This window comes from Lotus japonicus, chromosome 4 (assembly GCF_012489685.1).
Source record: "Lotus japonicus ecotype B-129 chromosome 4, LjGifu_v1.2".
NCBI lineage: Eukaryota > Viridiplantae > Streptophyta > Magnoliopsida > Fabales > Fabaceae > Lotus > Lotus japonicus.
Genome location: NC_080044.1, coordinates 71,678,304 through 71,693,061, shown reverse-complemented (window position 1 = coordinate 71,693,061; position 14,758 = coordinate 71,678,304). Strand labels below are relative to the sequence as shown.

The 14,758-nt window shown below is 38.6% G+C and overlaps 3 protein-coding genes across 11 annotated transcripts; 1 reads left to right on the top strand and 2 right to left on the bottom strand.

The window, feature by feature from the left end:
- Nucleotides 1-18: 18 nt before the first annotated feature.
- LOC130711470 (protein MAINTENANCE OF MERISTEMS-like) lies at nucleotides 19-1,491 on the top strand. Its single transcript, XM_057561106.1, has 3 exons — nucleotides 19-273; nucleotides 358-1,118; nucleotides 1,210-1,491. The coding sequence occupies exons 1-3, from the start codon at nucleotides 42-44 to the stop codon at nucleotides 1,489-1,491; spliced, it is 1,275 nt and encodes a 424-aa protein (XP_057417089.1). The 5' UTR covers nucleotides 19-41.
- Nucleotides 1,492-1,687: 196 nt separating this feature from the next.
- Nucleotides 1,688-7,410, bottom strand: LOC130711467 (PKS-NRPS hybrid synthetase cheA-like). 9 transcript variants are annotated; one of them, XM_057561098.1, is made up of 8 exons: nucleotides 6,994-7,410; nucleotides 6,075-6,199; nucleotides 5,172-5,998; nucleotides 4,766-4,908; nucleotides 3,466-4,649; nucleotides 3,055-3,362; nucleotides 2,114-2,982; nucleotides 1,688-2,019 (listed from the first exon to the last, which is right to left on the bottom strand). In XM_057561098.1, exons 4-8 carry the CDS (start codon nucleotides 4,904-4,906, stop codon nucleotides 1,825-1,827), a joined length of 2,697 nt encoding a protein of 898 aa, XP_057417081.1. In that variant the 5' UTR covers nucleotides 4,907-4,908; nucleotides 5,172-5,998; nucleotides 6,075-6,199; nucleotides 6,994-7,410; the 3' UTR covers nucleotides 1,688-1,824. The 9 variants fall into 9 exon arrangements, with proteins under 9 accessions (XP_057417081.1, XP_057417080.1, XP_057417084.1 ...); XM_057561097.1 differs by having other exon boundaries at nucleotides 6,081-6,199; XM_057561101.1 differs by having other exon boundaries at nucleotides 6,075-6,196.
- A 4,196-nt stretch (nucleotides 7,411-11,606) lies between these two features.
- On the bottom strand, nucleotides 11,607-12,616 carry LOC130711851 (GATA transcription factor 15). The gene is made up of 3 exons (XM_057561616.1): nucleotides 12,426-12,616; nucleotides 12,205-12,339; nucleotides 11,607-12,104 (listed from the first exon to the last, which is right to left on the bottom strand). The coding sequence occupies exons 1-3, from the start codon at nucleotides 12,444-12,446 to the stop codon at nucleotides 11,826-11,828; spliced, it is 435 nt and encodes a 144-aa protein (XP_057417599.1). The 5' UTR covers nucleotides 12,447-12,616; the 3' UTR covers nucleotides 11,607-11,825.
- Between the last annotated feature and the right edge of the window lie 2,142 nt (nucleotides 12,617-14,758).

Genomic DNA, 14,758 nt, shown 5'->3' with positions numbered 1-14,758 from the left:
CCCTTGTGGAGCGATGGCATGAGGAGACTAGTAGCTTCCACATGCCGTTTGGGGAGATGACCATCACCCTGGACGACGTGTCGGCTCTTCTCCATCTCCCAATGGGGTCGAGGTTCTATACGCCTGGGAGGGGGGAGAGGGACGAGTGTGCAGCGCTATGTGCTGAGTTGATGGGAGGATCTGTTGCTCGTTATCATGCTGAGTTTGATAAGAACAGGAGCCAGACTATTCGCTTTGGGGTCTTGCAGACCCTGTATGATGCTGCGTTGGAGGGTATGTCTTAATTATTACTTGATTAAATAGTATATATTATTATTGTATTGTTATTAACTGTTAACTCAATTCATTTCATTGTAGAGCACCGATATGAGGACGCTGCACGGATTTGGCTGGTGAACCAGCTAGGCGCGACGCTCTTTGCTAGCAAGAGCGGTGGATACCACACGACCGTCTACTGGATAGGTATGTTGCAGGATCTCGGTCGAGTGTCCGAGTACGCGTGGGGCGCGATTGCGCTCGCTACGTTGTACGACCAGCTTGATCGAGCGTCCAGGAGGGGGACGGCCCAGATGGGAGGTTTCAGCTCACTCTTGCTAGGATGGGCCTACGAGTACCTTTCTGATCGCGTCATTATCCGGAGGGCGGATCCGGAGTACTCGCAGGACCAGCCTAGGGCGCGGCGGTGGGTTATGTCCCGGGTCGGGCATGCAGGCCTCGATGAGAGGCGAGTCATGCTCGATGAGCTGACGGTGGATGACATTATATGGACCCCATTTGAGGACCATCGGGCTCATCGACCACGGGATCAGAGGGCCATGTATTCTGGCTACATCCGGACGCCATTTGGCCGTGTTGTTCGACGACATCTACCAGAGAGGGTTCTGCGCCAGTTTGGCTACATCCAGGATGTCCCTCGACACCCCTCCGAGATCCAGACGACTGGGTCCCTTGCTGAGACCGCAGATGCTGCCTATGCTGATTTTGTGCCGCACCTGCGCCCTCAGGGGATCCCTGCTACTCATTCGGGAGAGGCTGTGGAGGAGTACATGAGGTGGTATGGCGGTGTGTCCCATCGGTTCATCATCCCTGATGATAGGAGGGAGGAGTTCAGTGCTGTGGTAAGTTTGAATTTTATTTTTCATGCAATTGTGATTTTTTGTTCATGATATTTTATTTGTACACTCACATTTATGTACATTATTTTTGCAGACGGTTGTGCGTCGGGTCGTGGACTTGTTGGAGCAGTCACTGGAGGTGCCAGATGCTCTTGCAGTTGGCACGCATGCCCGATCCCTCACTGAGAGGGCGCTGGATCTTATTAGATCCAGCGCATTCATCGGTACCCAGGGAGTAGCCTTTGCTGCTGTCCGAGGAGCTGGAGCTGCAGGAGGCAGAGGTCGTGGAGGTAGAGCGCGTGGAGGCAGAGCCCGTGGAGGCAGAGCCCGTGGAGAGGGTGCACCTGCAGAGGGCGCTCGTGGAGGGTGGCGGTAGGGGTGGCGGTAGGGGTCGGGGCGAGTGACTGTATATTTGTATTTTTTTTTTGTGTACTTTTATATTATGACATGTGACGACATTGTATGGACTCTTTTTATATTAACCACGCTTTCTATTTCCACCTATTATGTTTAGACTCTTATAATGAAAAATAACCTGTATAACTACACCGTGAATAATGAAAGGCAAGATAAGTAACATAAGGCCCATCAATATACCAATGACCATCAAATTACTATTATTAAAAGCAGCAATGAACAACATAAGGGCAAGGCCCATCAGATTAATATTACAGAGCGTTTACAAATGAATATTACACAAAGTGTGGTGTCAGTCTGTGGTGATGTCTACATAGCTTTGGTGACTAAGAGGAACACCAAAAGTAACAAACCAAGCTTCCAATTCTGATGTGAACCTGTGTAAACGTGTAACATATGGGACGCACCAGCTTACTGATATAGGATCAACATACTGTTCCCACTGGAGAGCAATTGGCGGCATAGAATGTCCAGGAGTTAGATGGAGCTACATTATAGAGAATAACAATAAAATTAGATAACTTACAAATACAACAAATTAATTCACAAACTGGATATTAGTGTACGCAATAAAAAAATACCTGTACAAAGTGATTTATCACATGACCAACAGCTATAACACGATGTACAGGAGGTGGACCTTCTCCTCTTAGTGGAAGGTATGACCAACAACCCTGAGAAGAGATGGATATGAAAACCACTTGGAACCTGGTTGCTACAAGGTATCCCATCTCTGGCAGTTGCATCCATTTATCCTCGGTAGCCGGATGACCAGGAGGAAGAGTGAGTCGAGAATGTAAGGCATTAACCACATGTCTGGACCACATTTCATCATACAATCCTCTGTGTCGTTCAAGTTCGTCTATCAACGCTTCCCTAACACATGGCCAACCTTCCTCACCTGATGGTAGTCCCAGTAATGCAGCAATGACTCTATAGCCACAGTTACCATCGTCCTCAACATTCTGAACTGTGTGTATATATGGGTGGAAAAAGGATGGAAAATGACCCATGAAATAGCTTGTATCAGACTTCTTAACACGCTTCTTCTTCTTTGGTGGTTGCGAAGCCTTCTTTGCCTCTTTGATCTCCCTATCAACATGCTCAAAACCTGAAGGATCACGAGTCAAGGATCCTATTGCTTTAACCTTGGGTGGTTTTCTTTCGTTCGCCTTAAGAGTGCGCTTGGACCTTATCTGAACCTCAGGAGTACAAAGTAAACTGCTTTCAGGACAATAGATAGCTTGAAGCTTCCTCCTTACCATACTCTGCCCTCCAGTATCCAAAGAACTGAAATAATGTGTCAATGCCTCAACTTCTGGTTGCATATCTCCATGGTTCATGCCGCAAATATGGTTGCTGATAGTATCTGCAACAGGTTCAGGTACATGCTCCCAACTCAGTCTCTTCCAGAATGGATGAATTGACTCATATGGAATTCTTTCATAACCTGCAAGTTCACAAAAGTGTCACTTTCAATAACAAATAGAATTAATTGACAAGAGAGTGGTTGACCGGTGACCTGCAAGTTCACAACCACAAGGTAGTCCATGAGTCTCTCTCAACAAGCAATCGCATCCGCCGTAGGACTTCATTCTTATATGTTCATCGTCGATGAGCTGCAGACATTTGTTTGACACAAATCCTCTAATATTTGTGTAAAATGGGAACATGAAAATGTGATCAATTCTGTGAATACTGCGCTCAAACGATGCTAATATTTCAGTATGTCGATTACATGTCAAACTATGCGACGCATCCCAAGAAGTGGCTAGGTCACCCTTGCAATCCCGCAACATCTTCTTCAAACTGGCATGTGCACCCTCAGCCCTGCAAACAACAAACAGATATCTTATTAACTCTCCAATGTAAACAATCTATCAAATGAAAAACATATAACAAGGCATAAATTAAGCTCATATAATTTTTGTACCTGTTACTTGTTGTTGTTCCAAAGTGCATCACATGATTTGTCCATGCCTTGGCAAATTTTTCCTTGTGGACCAACCATGTAGTAGAACAATAGGAGGTAAAGTTGCTGTATTTGTCCTTGCACATATTAAACAATTGCATCCATTGAACTTCAAATTCTTCAACTGTTGCAGCATCCACCACCTCTCCCCACTTCCCCATAACCAATTCAGCAAAATCATCTGTACCAACATAGAGTTTGCACTTTGCCAAAACACACTTGTTGATGTGCCACAAGCATAATAAATGGCTGGTGTTGGGAAGGCTTTGCTTAGCAGCACTCAATAAGGCAAGATCCCTGTCAGTAACAATCACCTTAGGCAACATGGCTTGATCAGCTAATAGAGACTTCATACACTCCAGTGCCCAAACGTAGTCATCTGTGCCCTCATTAACAATGTAGCAAAAGGCTATGGAGTATGTCTTATCTGTGGAAGTCAGTCCAACAATCTCAAGCAATGGAATTTTATATTTGTTTGTCTTGTATGTGCAATCCATAATCACTACATATGGAAATGTGTTGAACAGTTTGATAGCATTTGGATGAGCCCAAAATACATCCCTAATGACTTCCGATCCAGGCTCATGTCTTTCAAAGTGGACGTACTTGTCACCGTCCAACTTCTTCAACAAGTGTTGCATTTCTGTCAATGACCCGCGGAGGGATTTTCTTAACCTCTTGCAAGCACCATAAATCTGAGATATGGTAGTCAAGTTTAAAGGATTGTTTTCCTTCAAAGTCAACAGCATCTTTCTCGGTGGAACCCAACTCTTTGACATTTTTTCCACTTGCTCCTTCTCTTCGGAATTTAGACGACCAACAAAATTGTGGTCAAGTAGTGACCTAGCTGGTTCATGGTTGTGTGTACCTTCCATCACCTTTAGCCGCCAATCTCTATCTATGTCATTTTTCATAGGTCGTCCTTTTAGTCTAAAAGGACATTCTGTCTTTTGTGTTCTCGTTCCTTCAACAAGGTCAGGGTCTCTGTAGGGAACATACTTACCATGCTTCTCGCACCCCAACATGACATAAGCTTTTCTGCTTCCATTCCCACCGCTATCTGACTTTGTGATCAACACAACATATCCATTTTCAATCGCAATTCCATGAACCCAATTGATAAGATCATCACGGGTAGGGAAAATCTGTTCAATGATGCATACCCAACACACAAACAAGGCATAAACAAGGGTGATCAAGACATAATAAGAATTGATATATTACACTTTCAAAACAATGCAAAAATCTGTTCAAAGAATACCTGATCAGTTGTAAATAAATGCGAGACATCTATACTTATACACGGGGGTACAAATGCTGGTGGTGGCACCTCTTCAGGTTGAGCATTGTTCAATCCAACTTCAATCAATTGGGATTCATGAAATAAAAATGATTCTGTCATCCCTGGAAGAGAATACGGAACTTTATTATCCATATTGCATACGGAACTTTATAATTCGTATTGAATACGGAAATTTATAATTCGTATTGAATACGGTATATTAATTTTCGTATAGACTCCGAAACTTTATATTCCGTATTTTAACACATCTCAGAATTCAGAAAATCATCATTCTAACTACTTAATCTACTTAATCTAACTACTTAATCTAACAACTTCAACTACTTAAACTAACAACATACAACAAACAACTAACAACACTTACCTCAAATGCTATCTTTTTGCATCCAATGGTGGAGAGCTTGCCAATGAAGGAGTTGGTGGTGGTGGTAGGAAGAATGGAAGTGAGGATGAAAGTGAGGTAGGAGAGGGTGAGAGAGAGGGTGGTCTGGAGGCATTGAGGGGGTTAAGGGGGCTGGTGAGGGGTTGGTGACGGAGGAGTAATGGTGGAGGGGTTGGTGGAGGAAGGAGTAATGGTGGAAAAGGTGATGACTGTCAGAGTTATAATATGGAATTTTAACTTCCGTATTCTATTTTATTGAATACGGAAGTTTAAGTTCCGTAGGGCATTTATGGGTTAAAAAAAAAGAGGTGGGGCGCGGAGCCCCATAGGGGGGGCCCCAAACCCAACTCCCGCTTAGGGGTATGCAAAGGACGTAGATTGGGCATCCGGCCCATGGACTCACATGCATGAAACACCTCATAAGTTGGAACTAACTAGGTGATAGAAGATTAGAAGTTGGCCACACATGCGTTTATGTTCATCAGTCCGAGTTTTATTATCTTATTGGACATTAAAGAAAAAAAGAGATTCATCTCAAATATGTAAAAAGAGATACTCGTCTTTTGAATTTTTCAATTAGGATGAGAAGACTAAAATGCTTCGATTGAATGACTCCCCGAACTCTTTACATTGAAGCCCTCCATGAATAATAATACATATCATAACTACCACAAAGTCATCCTCATGAGGCTGAATTCTCTCAACCTCTCCGAGAGAAAATATGAGGATGGTCATAGTCGTATGTTTCTTCCTGACCTCCACCATCATCCGAGCATAACTTTTTGGGCTAGGGATCATGGATCCTCCCCCTATGAATCCACAAGGAAAGAAATTAAATACCATCGATTAAGGGTTTCCTAGCTACAGCTTAACCTACAGGCATACCCTTACTTCCTTTTGATGACTGGTCTCTTCTTTTGTTCCTTTGCATACATATCAAGATATCTCATGCAGCGAACGTCTTCAAACAGACAAATCAGATTCACTCAATTACCAAATGCATCATACTACTATCAACCACAAAAATTGATGTTAGTACACATATTTTAAGGTGTCTTTCTAAGAAGGAAAAAAATTAATTAAGGTTATAAGCATAAAAATTAGAGGAATGAATAGCATAAATAACCAAAGTGGTAAGCATACGTGTCTTATACCGATAGCTTATTTCCAAAATATGGCAAGATAAATGAACTCTATCGACAGACCAATAGAAAATAGAGCGGATCTTGGAATTGCTTGTGGTTGGACAGAAGACAATCCACAACACACTCATCGGGCAAATCACCGCGATTGCTAAGTAATCATACATTGAAATCTTCAACTAACTTCTTCCGTTCCCATGAAGTTGGACTGCATTTGATTCAAATAATATCAAATACAATCTAGCTTCATGGGAAATTATACAGAATAAAGTCAGTGCAAGATTTCAACGAATATGTCGTGAATGTGTTATGTTCTGTACAACTACAATAAATTCCAAGGATCACACTATCCTCTATTGGACTTTTGTTGGAGTTTATGGGCTGATTACTCTTGTTGTCTTGTATGTGACTTCTCCCTAGCAAAATGAAACTTATTATTGTGGAGCATGAGGTTTTATAATTTTAGCCAAGTTTTTGGACACTGGCGATGGTATTTTTGGATTTTCATGAAGAGGAATTTTTTTTTCTTTTTTTGGAATTTTGAAAACGGATATATATTTTGCATTTTTCTGGATAAATGATATTTTAGAAACTTAAAATCAACATTTTTTTGCATTACAGCACCAAAAAAGACTCAAACAGCCCAAAACAACTAAGCTAACCTAATAAACACTGGGTCTTATACGGCCTTGCCTTGATGGCGGTGTGATGGACTTGGCAGTAGCCTGTCATGCAAACACGGTGGACTCAATGGAGCTCCGAGATGGAAGAAGGGAGGTTTTGATTTTTGACTAGGAAGGTGACCAAGAAAGGAGGAACAAATTAAGTGTTAGTGGAGTGATCTCTCTTGGTGGACATAGGAAAGGAATGAATGTGGTAGGATGAAGAAGGAAGACTGAAGGGGGAAGATGTTGCCAATGTGATGTTTATGGAGGTTGAGTAGGGTTAAGAGCAGGGAATGGAAGAGTTGATGGTATATGGTGAAGGGAAGAAATGGTTCATGGGCATGGCTTTAGCCAAAAGGGTTTTCCGCTCTTATAGAGAAAAGGATGGAGGTGAGGTGTTTAAAGAAGGGCCTTAATTTCACCTCTTCATTTTGCTGCCTTCTGAAGAAATGGTCCTCCATATATTATTTTGTCTGTTGTGCCACCAACCCTTCTTCCTCTGTTTTTGTAACCATAAAAATGCTTTTTCGCCACAACATGTGCGTGAGTATATATCATGTAGACCAAGACCACATGGTATTGTTTAGCACCAAAACAGAAAAAGCAAAGAAATTACAAGAAAGAAAAATACCCACTTGCTTAAGAATAGCAAAACACTTTCAAGAAAAAAAAGCAAAATGTACAACTCTTCTTTCTGTCTTTTGTTCTTTTTGAATTTTTTTTCTTTATATGTATTTTTTAATTTTTTTTTTATACTAGAAATTGCTATGAGAAAGACAATGTAATGATGAAATATTAAATTCACGTGTCTTTTTAACTTTTTTAAATTTTAACCTTTTTTAGAATTGTGGATGTAAAAACGATTTTCATGTAAACGAAAGACGGTTATTACAGTTAGTGTAGATACGACATCACCTACAATGTCTAATCTAGTCCAATGTTCATGATCAAATGCGTAGTGGTAGAAGTAGGGATATGATTACTAGTTGTGCTGCGATTCCTTGTAGATTTCATTTCTCGCCCAATCCTAAAATATACGTGCCAACATAAGTTGTTTGGAGATGTTAATTTTTCGATGACTAAAACGGTGGAGACGAAATTTCACAACTCAACAAGTTAGATTAACATGTGTAAACCTTCCCCAAAGAAATGTTTTTCATAAAAAATTGAGTCATGAAATCTGATTAAAAAAATTAAGGACAATTATGGTAGATCTTTTAAGGAGGAGGATATCTTCAAAGTTATGTCTAGTTATTTTCAGGATATTTTTTCTTCTAGAGGCTAGTGGGGATAAAGGAGATCACTTCTATCATGCCTAATAGGATTATTACTGAGCATTTACAAATATTAGCTACCCCGTTTACAAAGAAATAGACTGAGGACTCTTTGTTTTAGATGCATTCCAAAGCCTTAGGAGTCGACGCTTTTCTATCAAAAGTTTTGGCATATCATTGGTGAGGATGTCTCTCAATCCTGTTTGCAGGTTCGTGATGGAGATCTCTCTAGGTTTGGTTAATAAAATTTTACTTGTTTTAATTCTGAAAATTAAAAAACTCATGCATGTACAATTATCTTCATATTAGTTTGTACAATCTCGTGTTTAAAATTATTATCAAAACAATTGCAAATGTACTAGCCCATCTAGAGTGAAAGCCACTAAATTCTTTTAGCATGCGTCAAGTCAAGGTTGTTGAATTCTTATTCTATCTCTCTCATACTTTGATACTCTTATATTCTAATCTATTGGACCATAAGTGCAAGCCCCAAACCCTAAAACCTATTTGGGCTAGAATACAAGCTCTAAAGCCCAATAACACCTACCCAAACCTAGAACCCATTACAGGCCATTATACAAGCCCAAAACAAAATACAAAATACACATTGAAAAAGAGAAAAATACTATTAATACTAACAATAAGAACAATATTGGAACTCATTTTTTGAACAATGATTTCAATAAGTTTTGAAGCGTTAATCATCTCCTTTCCATAAATACATCAATAGGTAAAATTGGTCGAACTTCAACCCTAGCAACATCAAAATAAAGTACTTATTAAGCATTATGAATGATATAGTTCTTGGTTGAAAGGAAAATTTAGAGTTGATTTGGTAATTAATTCTTACTCTTTTAAGTTACTTATAGAGCATAAGCATTTCATGTCATTAAGTCAACAATGATTCGTAATTGCTTCGGGATGGATCTGTCTTTCTCAGTCTACACAACACCAGTACACATGATGCTGAAATCATTGTGCCCGTATTTTGCTAGATGAAAATGTAGAAAAACAATACAGACAAAAAGACATGAAATCACATTCTAATGCTGGAGCCGCAAAACTTAGTCAAATGAATTGATATCAAATCAGGATTGAAGTGCGTTTTCATTGATTGATAAATCTAAAGCTCAACTAATATTGACAGTTCCTTTCTATCTTTATTATGTCATCCAGATTCCAGCGATATCGATGTTGAATTGTTGAAAATGACACCTACATAAATTCATATTTCAGGGAAACAGCAATCCTGACTAGACATAGTATATCATGAAATATATATCAGATTCATAATAAATACCAAAATTTATAGCTTATTTATGTTTTTTTTCTAAACTATGTAACATTGAATAAAATAAAAGATGTAAAAGTGAAAAGTTCTTATAAAAAAAGTATTTATTGCACTTTTATATTTCTCATGTAAAAATATATTTTCCAATAAAAACATTTCAGTTTTGTGACCTTATCTTATGAAATATTGTATAGGTTTAGAAAATAATCGCGGGACACTAATAAAAATAATATATGATGTGATGTGATAAGATGAAATAAATAAATGAAAAATAAGGTGTATGTATTGTTTGATATTTACGTACATAGCTCATATAGGTAAGTACAAAATATTCACACATAAAAAAATAGTCCTCAAATTAAATTTTGTGAATTAAATTAGCTTTGAGGTTTTACACTACAAAAAAAGTACTGATTAACGTTAGCAAAAAAACGACGCTAATGAAGCAAAACCTGACACTAAACCGAGTTAGCATCGGTGTCGTGACTCACGTTAAATAGCTTGAAGTTAGTTCCTTAACATTTGTCATGAAGGCTAACGCTATACTAGCGTCGCATGAACTGACACTACACGTTTGTTAAGTTGACCGATGTCATTGACCACTCATTAGCGTTTGTCGAATAAGTAGACTATATTTACGGAGATATGGTAGTTTTATGATACAACTTACTTTTATAATATCATGACGCTGACATAAGGCAACATTTTTTTAACTTACTTTTATAATATCATTCTTAATCATACATGGATGGGATTGGCTAATAGAGGGACGCGTTTTTGGCCGACCAAACAATTATGAGTTTCGTTATTGAAATGGATTTGGATACTCTCTCATATGTGGACATAAGAGCTTGCGTCAGGTCGGTCAATCGTTTATGAGTTATTAAGAGATTGGCGCATTTCTGTACACAACCGACCGATCGGTTTATGGCCTATGATGAGAATTAGTAGCAGCTTTGGTAATTTAAGGAATCACATTTGACCTAGATTAGACTCCGGTTCACTTGTAAACGATGAAACCTAAATTTATTCTCTCAAACTTAAATTTTTCAAACTTCATTAATTTAACCTCAAGTTTACCTATTTTAATTTTATCATACTTTGAAACAAACGGACCCTTATATTGTCATAAATCATAAGGCAAAATGATAGATACAATTGAAATCTCATCTGTGAATCTGAGGTCATCTGGTCATGGATTAATGCTCGGGTCAGATTGTATAAATATCAATGCAATCAAATTTAACCAACAGTATGTAGATTGATACATTTAAATAATGATTTCAAAAGTAATGAAATGAATGCATGCTAACTTTAAAATAATTTTGTTCAAAGTTGAAACAGGGATAATACTGTACTTAACACAAAAACCCATCTAAACACGCGTCCAAAGTGATAATGATCCCTCCCTTTTTTAACACTAAAACTTTTTTTTTTTTTGGTCACTACACTAAAACTTATATGGTACTGGTGGTACTTCCCTGTCCAAATATGATGTCTGTCTTCAAATTTGACCAAAGTGTGAATACGAAATCCATTAGATTCCTAACTAGCTTTTTGTACATGTATGTTTTTTCAAGAGTCAAACTAGCGGGAACTAGAAATTTTCACGTTCCCTCCTTCTTTTAAAGTTGTTTTTCCTTTGCCACCAATTCCACTTTTTTGAAATAAATAAATTCACCACCGACCCAATTTCAATCAAGCATTACGTAACAGTAGTTAATTCAATTGGAGGGATGCACATACACATTCATTAAATTTGAACAGCAAAACTAGACCCCGCTTTAAAAATTCGGCAACCAATACCAGATTTTAGTTTCATTTCTCACTTAAAATTCTAATTGTGGATCATACCTCACCTCAAGTACCCAATCTTATTTCCTTAGAACCCAAAATAATTGAAGTTACCCAAAATTAGACAATCAATTTCATCATGAAAATCTAGAGTTTTAGATCAATTCTTCAATTAGGGTGATTTGATTTATTTCACGCAATATATTGAGAATGTTGTGGAGGATTGATTCAATTAGATTTGCTAGTAACAATGAGAAATAGAGAGAACTATATTACCAAAATTGGACTTAGAAATTTGAATGATTTCTTACAACACACTCACTCACTCACTTCTTCCCATAGCAACAATCAGTAGTAGTAGAAGAAAAAAAGCTAACAAATATACACTTAGAAAAGAAAAGGGTTACTGCTAGATTGGATTGGATGAAACAAATTCTAATTGTTCTAGCCTCTTGTTATTGTTGATAATGTTAAGCATAAACTGATCCATAAGAGAGTGACATTAAAAGCACTGCAGCTTGTTCTTCTTCCCCCAATTTCTTCCAATGCGATCGCTGCATCAAAACCTCCCTCCCTAACGCCAATAGCTTCTGCTTCAAGCTCGAGCGATCGCCGCCTAGTTTGCTCCGTTTCCCCTTCTTGATTCCATCTTCATTGTTGCTGTTATTGTTGTTGCTGTTCCCTTTGCTTATCCCCAAAATCGCTCTCTTCTTCTTCCTGCTCCTGATCCCGCAAGCATTGCATAGCGACTGCACAGAAATCAAACATTCAACCAAATCAGAATCAGATCAGACTCAAATCAAATCAAATTGATCGATCAAGCATGATCATGATCATCATCACCATTACCTTGGGTCCTGCAGGTCCACCTCTCCAGAGAGGAGTCTTGGAGGTGCCGCAATCGGCGCAGGTTTTCTTCTGCTCGCTACCGGAAGAAGCGGCGGCGGCGGCGGAGTTAGGGTTTCCGTCTTCCGCATCTGATCCCTGAAACAAAACAAAAAAAAACTCGATCAGCTAAAACACTCTACAGAAACCAGATTGGAGAGGTAACAAGAAGGTGAATCACTCACTTTTCCAGTCGGATCCACCATTTTTGAGATCAAATTGAAGGTAATGGTAGCTAGATTTTGGAAAATTTGCAGAGTGAGTGAGAGTGAAGGTAGAGAGAGAAACTAGAGAGAGAAAGTGAAGAGAGAATCGAAACGACACGAAGGAAACAACAACACACGCGCACCGGCCGCAGTAGCAGATCTAATGCTCAAAAACACCAGACCTTTATAAATGGGACACCAAAACCCTAAATCACTACTTTATTAAATTACTATTTTACCCCTTCCTACCCTTTCCAATTCCATCATCACCCGCCAAAATCTCCAAAAATCAACAAAAACGCGCCACTTCTCTCTAACAACCACTTATTCATTATTAACAGATTTTGTTTTTTGAATGAATAGGAATTAGGAAGAATCCAATAAAAGCATCATTCATTCAAACGACAACAAATTGTTGCGTTTTGCACTTTTGCTAAATTCCAATTCACACCCTACAAATTTCATTATTTGCATGGAACAACAACTAGTATGATTGATGATGATATGATCATTGATAATGATGAGGATGGGGAAAAGTTTTGATGTCATTGTGTAAAGAAAGTGAACTTTAAGCAATGAAGACAATTAATGTAAATTCCTTGCTCCATGCCTCAACTAGATTATATCTCACTTTTATTAACCCTTAAGTTGTGAATTTGGAGTCATGGTTGATATATATTTTGTTTTTGTTTTCCTAGATTCTTTTGATGAATCAAAATCTATTATTTTACTAGGTGTTACTATCATGGTTTTTAAGATTGGAAAGAAACTGAGGCTAGGTTGCCCCCACTTGACCATTGGTCAAACACCCTTGTTTTGTTCTCTCATGAAGTTGCATTTACTAAAACAGTGAATACTCAAGATAAGGCAACTAAATACAGGGGAAGCTAAATTAAGTAACGTGCGGTAAGTCAGTGACAAAACCAGAAGCTGCAGCGGATTTTTGTCCCTTTGAAATTTGATGACTCTTTTTTGTCACTTTGGATAATATATGATATGTCTTTATTATCGTTTTTATGATTAACTCTTTAAAGTTAGAGACTCATTTTAAAAGAAAAAGTAAGTTATTTTTACTATTGATTGAATAGATAATTGTTATTAATAATTGTAATTACTTATTTCACATTCTAAAGTGCATCGATAATGTATATAAAGGTTATGGGAAGCGTCGTGAAAAGTTTTCGATGGTGCTTGTGACAATTATATTCATCGGTAATTCCACTGACAAGTTCTAACGGTCCTAACCGCCGGTAATTCCACCGTCCACTTTGGGGAGTGTGGAAGTGGCGAAACACTATGGTGCTAGATCCTCACCCATGGCCTCTTAACGTTGCTTGGCGTAAACTGTGTCGCGAGCATGATGATTTTTTGCTAGTTCTTCAACCAGATCAACTTTGCACTGGAGCGGGCCTCCTCAATAATGTTTGGCGTCCTCCGGCTGATGACTTTATTAAACTTAACACAGATGGAAGTTATAGAGAAGCTGAAAATTGCATGAGTGGTGGAGGTTTGCTCTGAGACAAGGCTGGTTGTTGGCTGGCGGGTTTTTCTTCCTTTGCTCACAATGGTGACGCCTTTGCAGCGGAAGCTATGGCACTGCGAGATCGCCTGTTACTGGCGTGGGAACATGGCTATAAATAGGTATCTTGTGACGTAGATTGTGAAGATTTAGTCACCCTCCTTGACCGAGCACACCAAGATCGTGTTCATCTCCGCCCTCAGGTTCTAATGCTTAAAGAAATCATGGCAATCCTGTCTAGAGATGAAATCATGATCGAGCACATCAGAGTGCATTGTGGTGGTAATGCAACTGTGGATTGGCTTGCTAAACATGGGCATAGTCTCTTGAATCTGAGTGTTCAGGCTATTAGTTAGCCGACGAGTAAGCGTAGTTTTCTCACTTGCTACTCCTGCTAAAGGACTCACTTGTTGTATCATAGTTTTCTTTTGTTAATTTTTCGATGTACCAAAAAATTGATAAATTAATCTCATACGAAGGTAATGGAAACCTTAAATAAATATTTGAATCATTTACTCTCGATAAATTCATGCTAAGTGGAGCGTTGTCAACACTCTCTTTAATCGGTTAAATTCCACGTAGGTTCCACTAAATTATAATTGTCATTCATATAATTTAATGAATCATACTGACATACATAAATTTTAATCAATGAAAGAGTTTGTTACCATTTCTCGTTGCTTAAAATCAAATTTGTTTCAGCAAAAAAGATGAAGTCCATACGTATTACTTCTTGAGGTAAGGTTTTTGCCAGATATCTTCGAGAGAAAATGAATGATGCTTCGACGGTGTA

Excerpts from the sequence above, each read along its gene's own strand:
- LOC130711470 (XM_057561106.1), top strand. The coding sequence starts at position 42 with ATGCCGTTTGGGGAGATGACCATCACCCTGGACGACGTGTCGGCTCTT. Across the intron at positions 274-357 it reads GTATGATGCTGCGTTGGAGG|AGCACCGATATGAGGACGCT; the intron begins GTATGTCTTAAT and ends ATTTCATTGTAG. Across the intron at positions 1,119-1,209 it reads GGGAGGAGTTCAGTGCTGTG|ACGGTTGTGCGTCGGGTCGT; the intron begins GTAAGTTTGAAT and ends TTATTTTTGCAG.
- LOC130711467 (XM_057561095.1), bottom strand. The coding sequence starts at position 4,906 with ATGACAGAATCATTTTTATTTCATGAATCCCAATTGATTGAAGTTGGA. Across the intron at positions 3,363-3,465 it reads GGAACAACAACAAGTAACAG|GGCTGAGGGTGCACATGCCA; the intron begins GTACAAAAATTA and ends TGTTGTTTGCAG. Across the intron at positions 2,020-2,113 it reads TGATAAATCACTTTGTACAG|CTCCATCTAACTCCTGGACA; the intron begins GTATTTTTTTAT and ends TCTATAATGTAG.
- LOC130711851 (XM_057561616.1), bottom strand. The coding sequence starts at position 12,446 with ATGGTGGATCCGACTGGAAAA. Across the intron at positions 12,340-12,425 it reads TGGTGGATCCGACTGGAAAA|GGATCAGATGCGGAAGACGG; the intron begins GTGAGTGATTCA and ends GTTTTGTTTCAG. Across the intron at positions 12,105-12,204 it reads GTGGACCTGCAGGACCCAAG|TCGCTATGCAATGCTTGCGG; the intron begins GTAATGGTGATG and ends ATTTCTGTGCAG.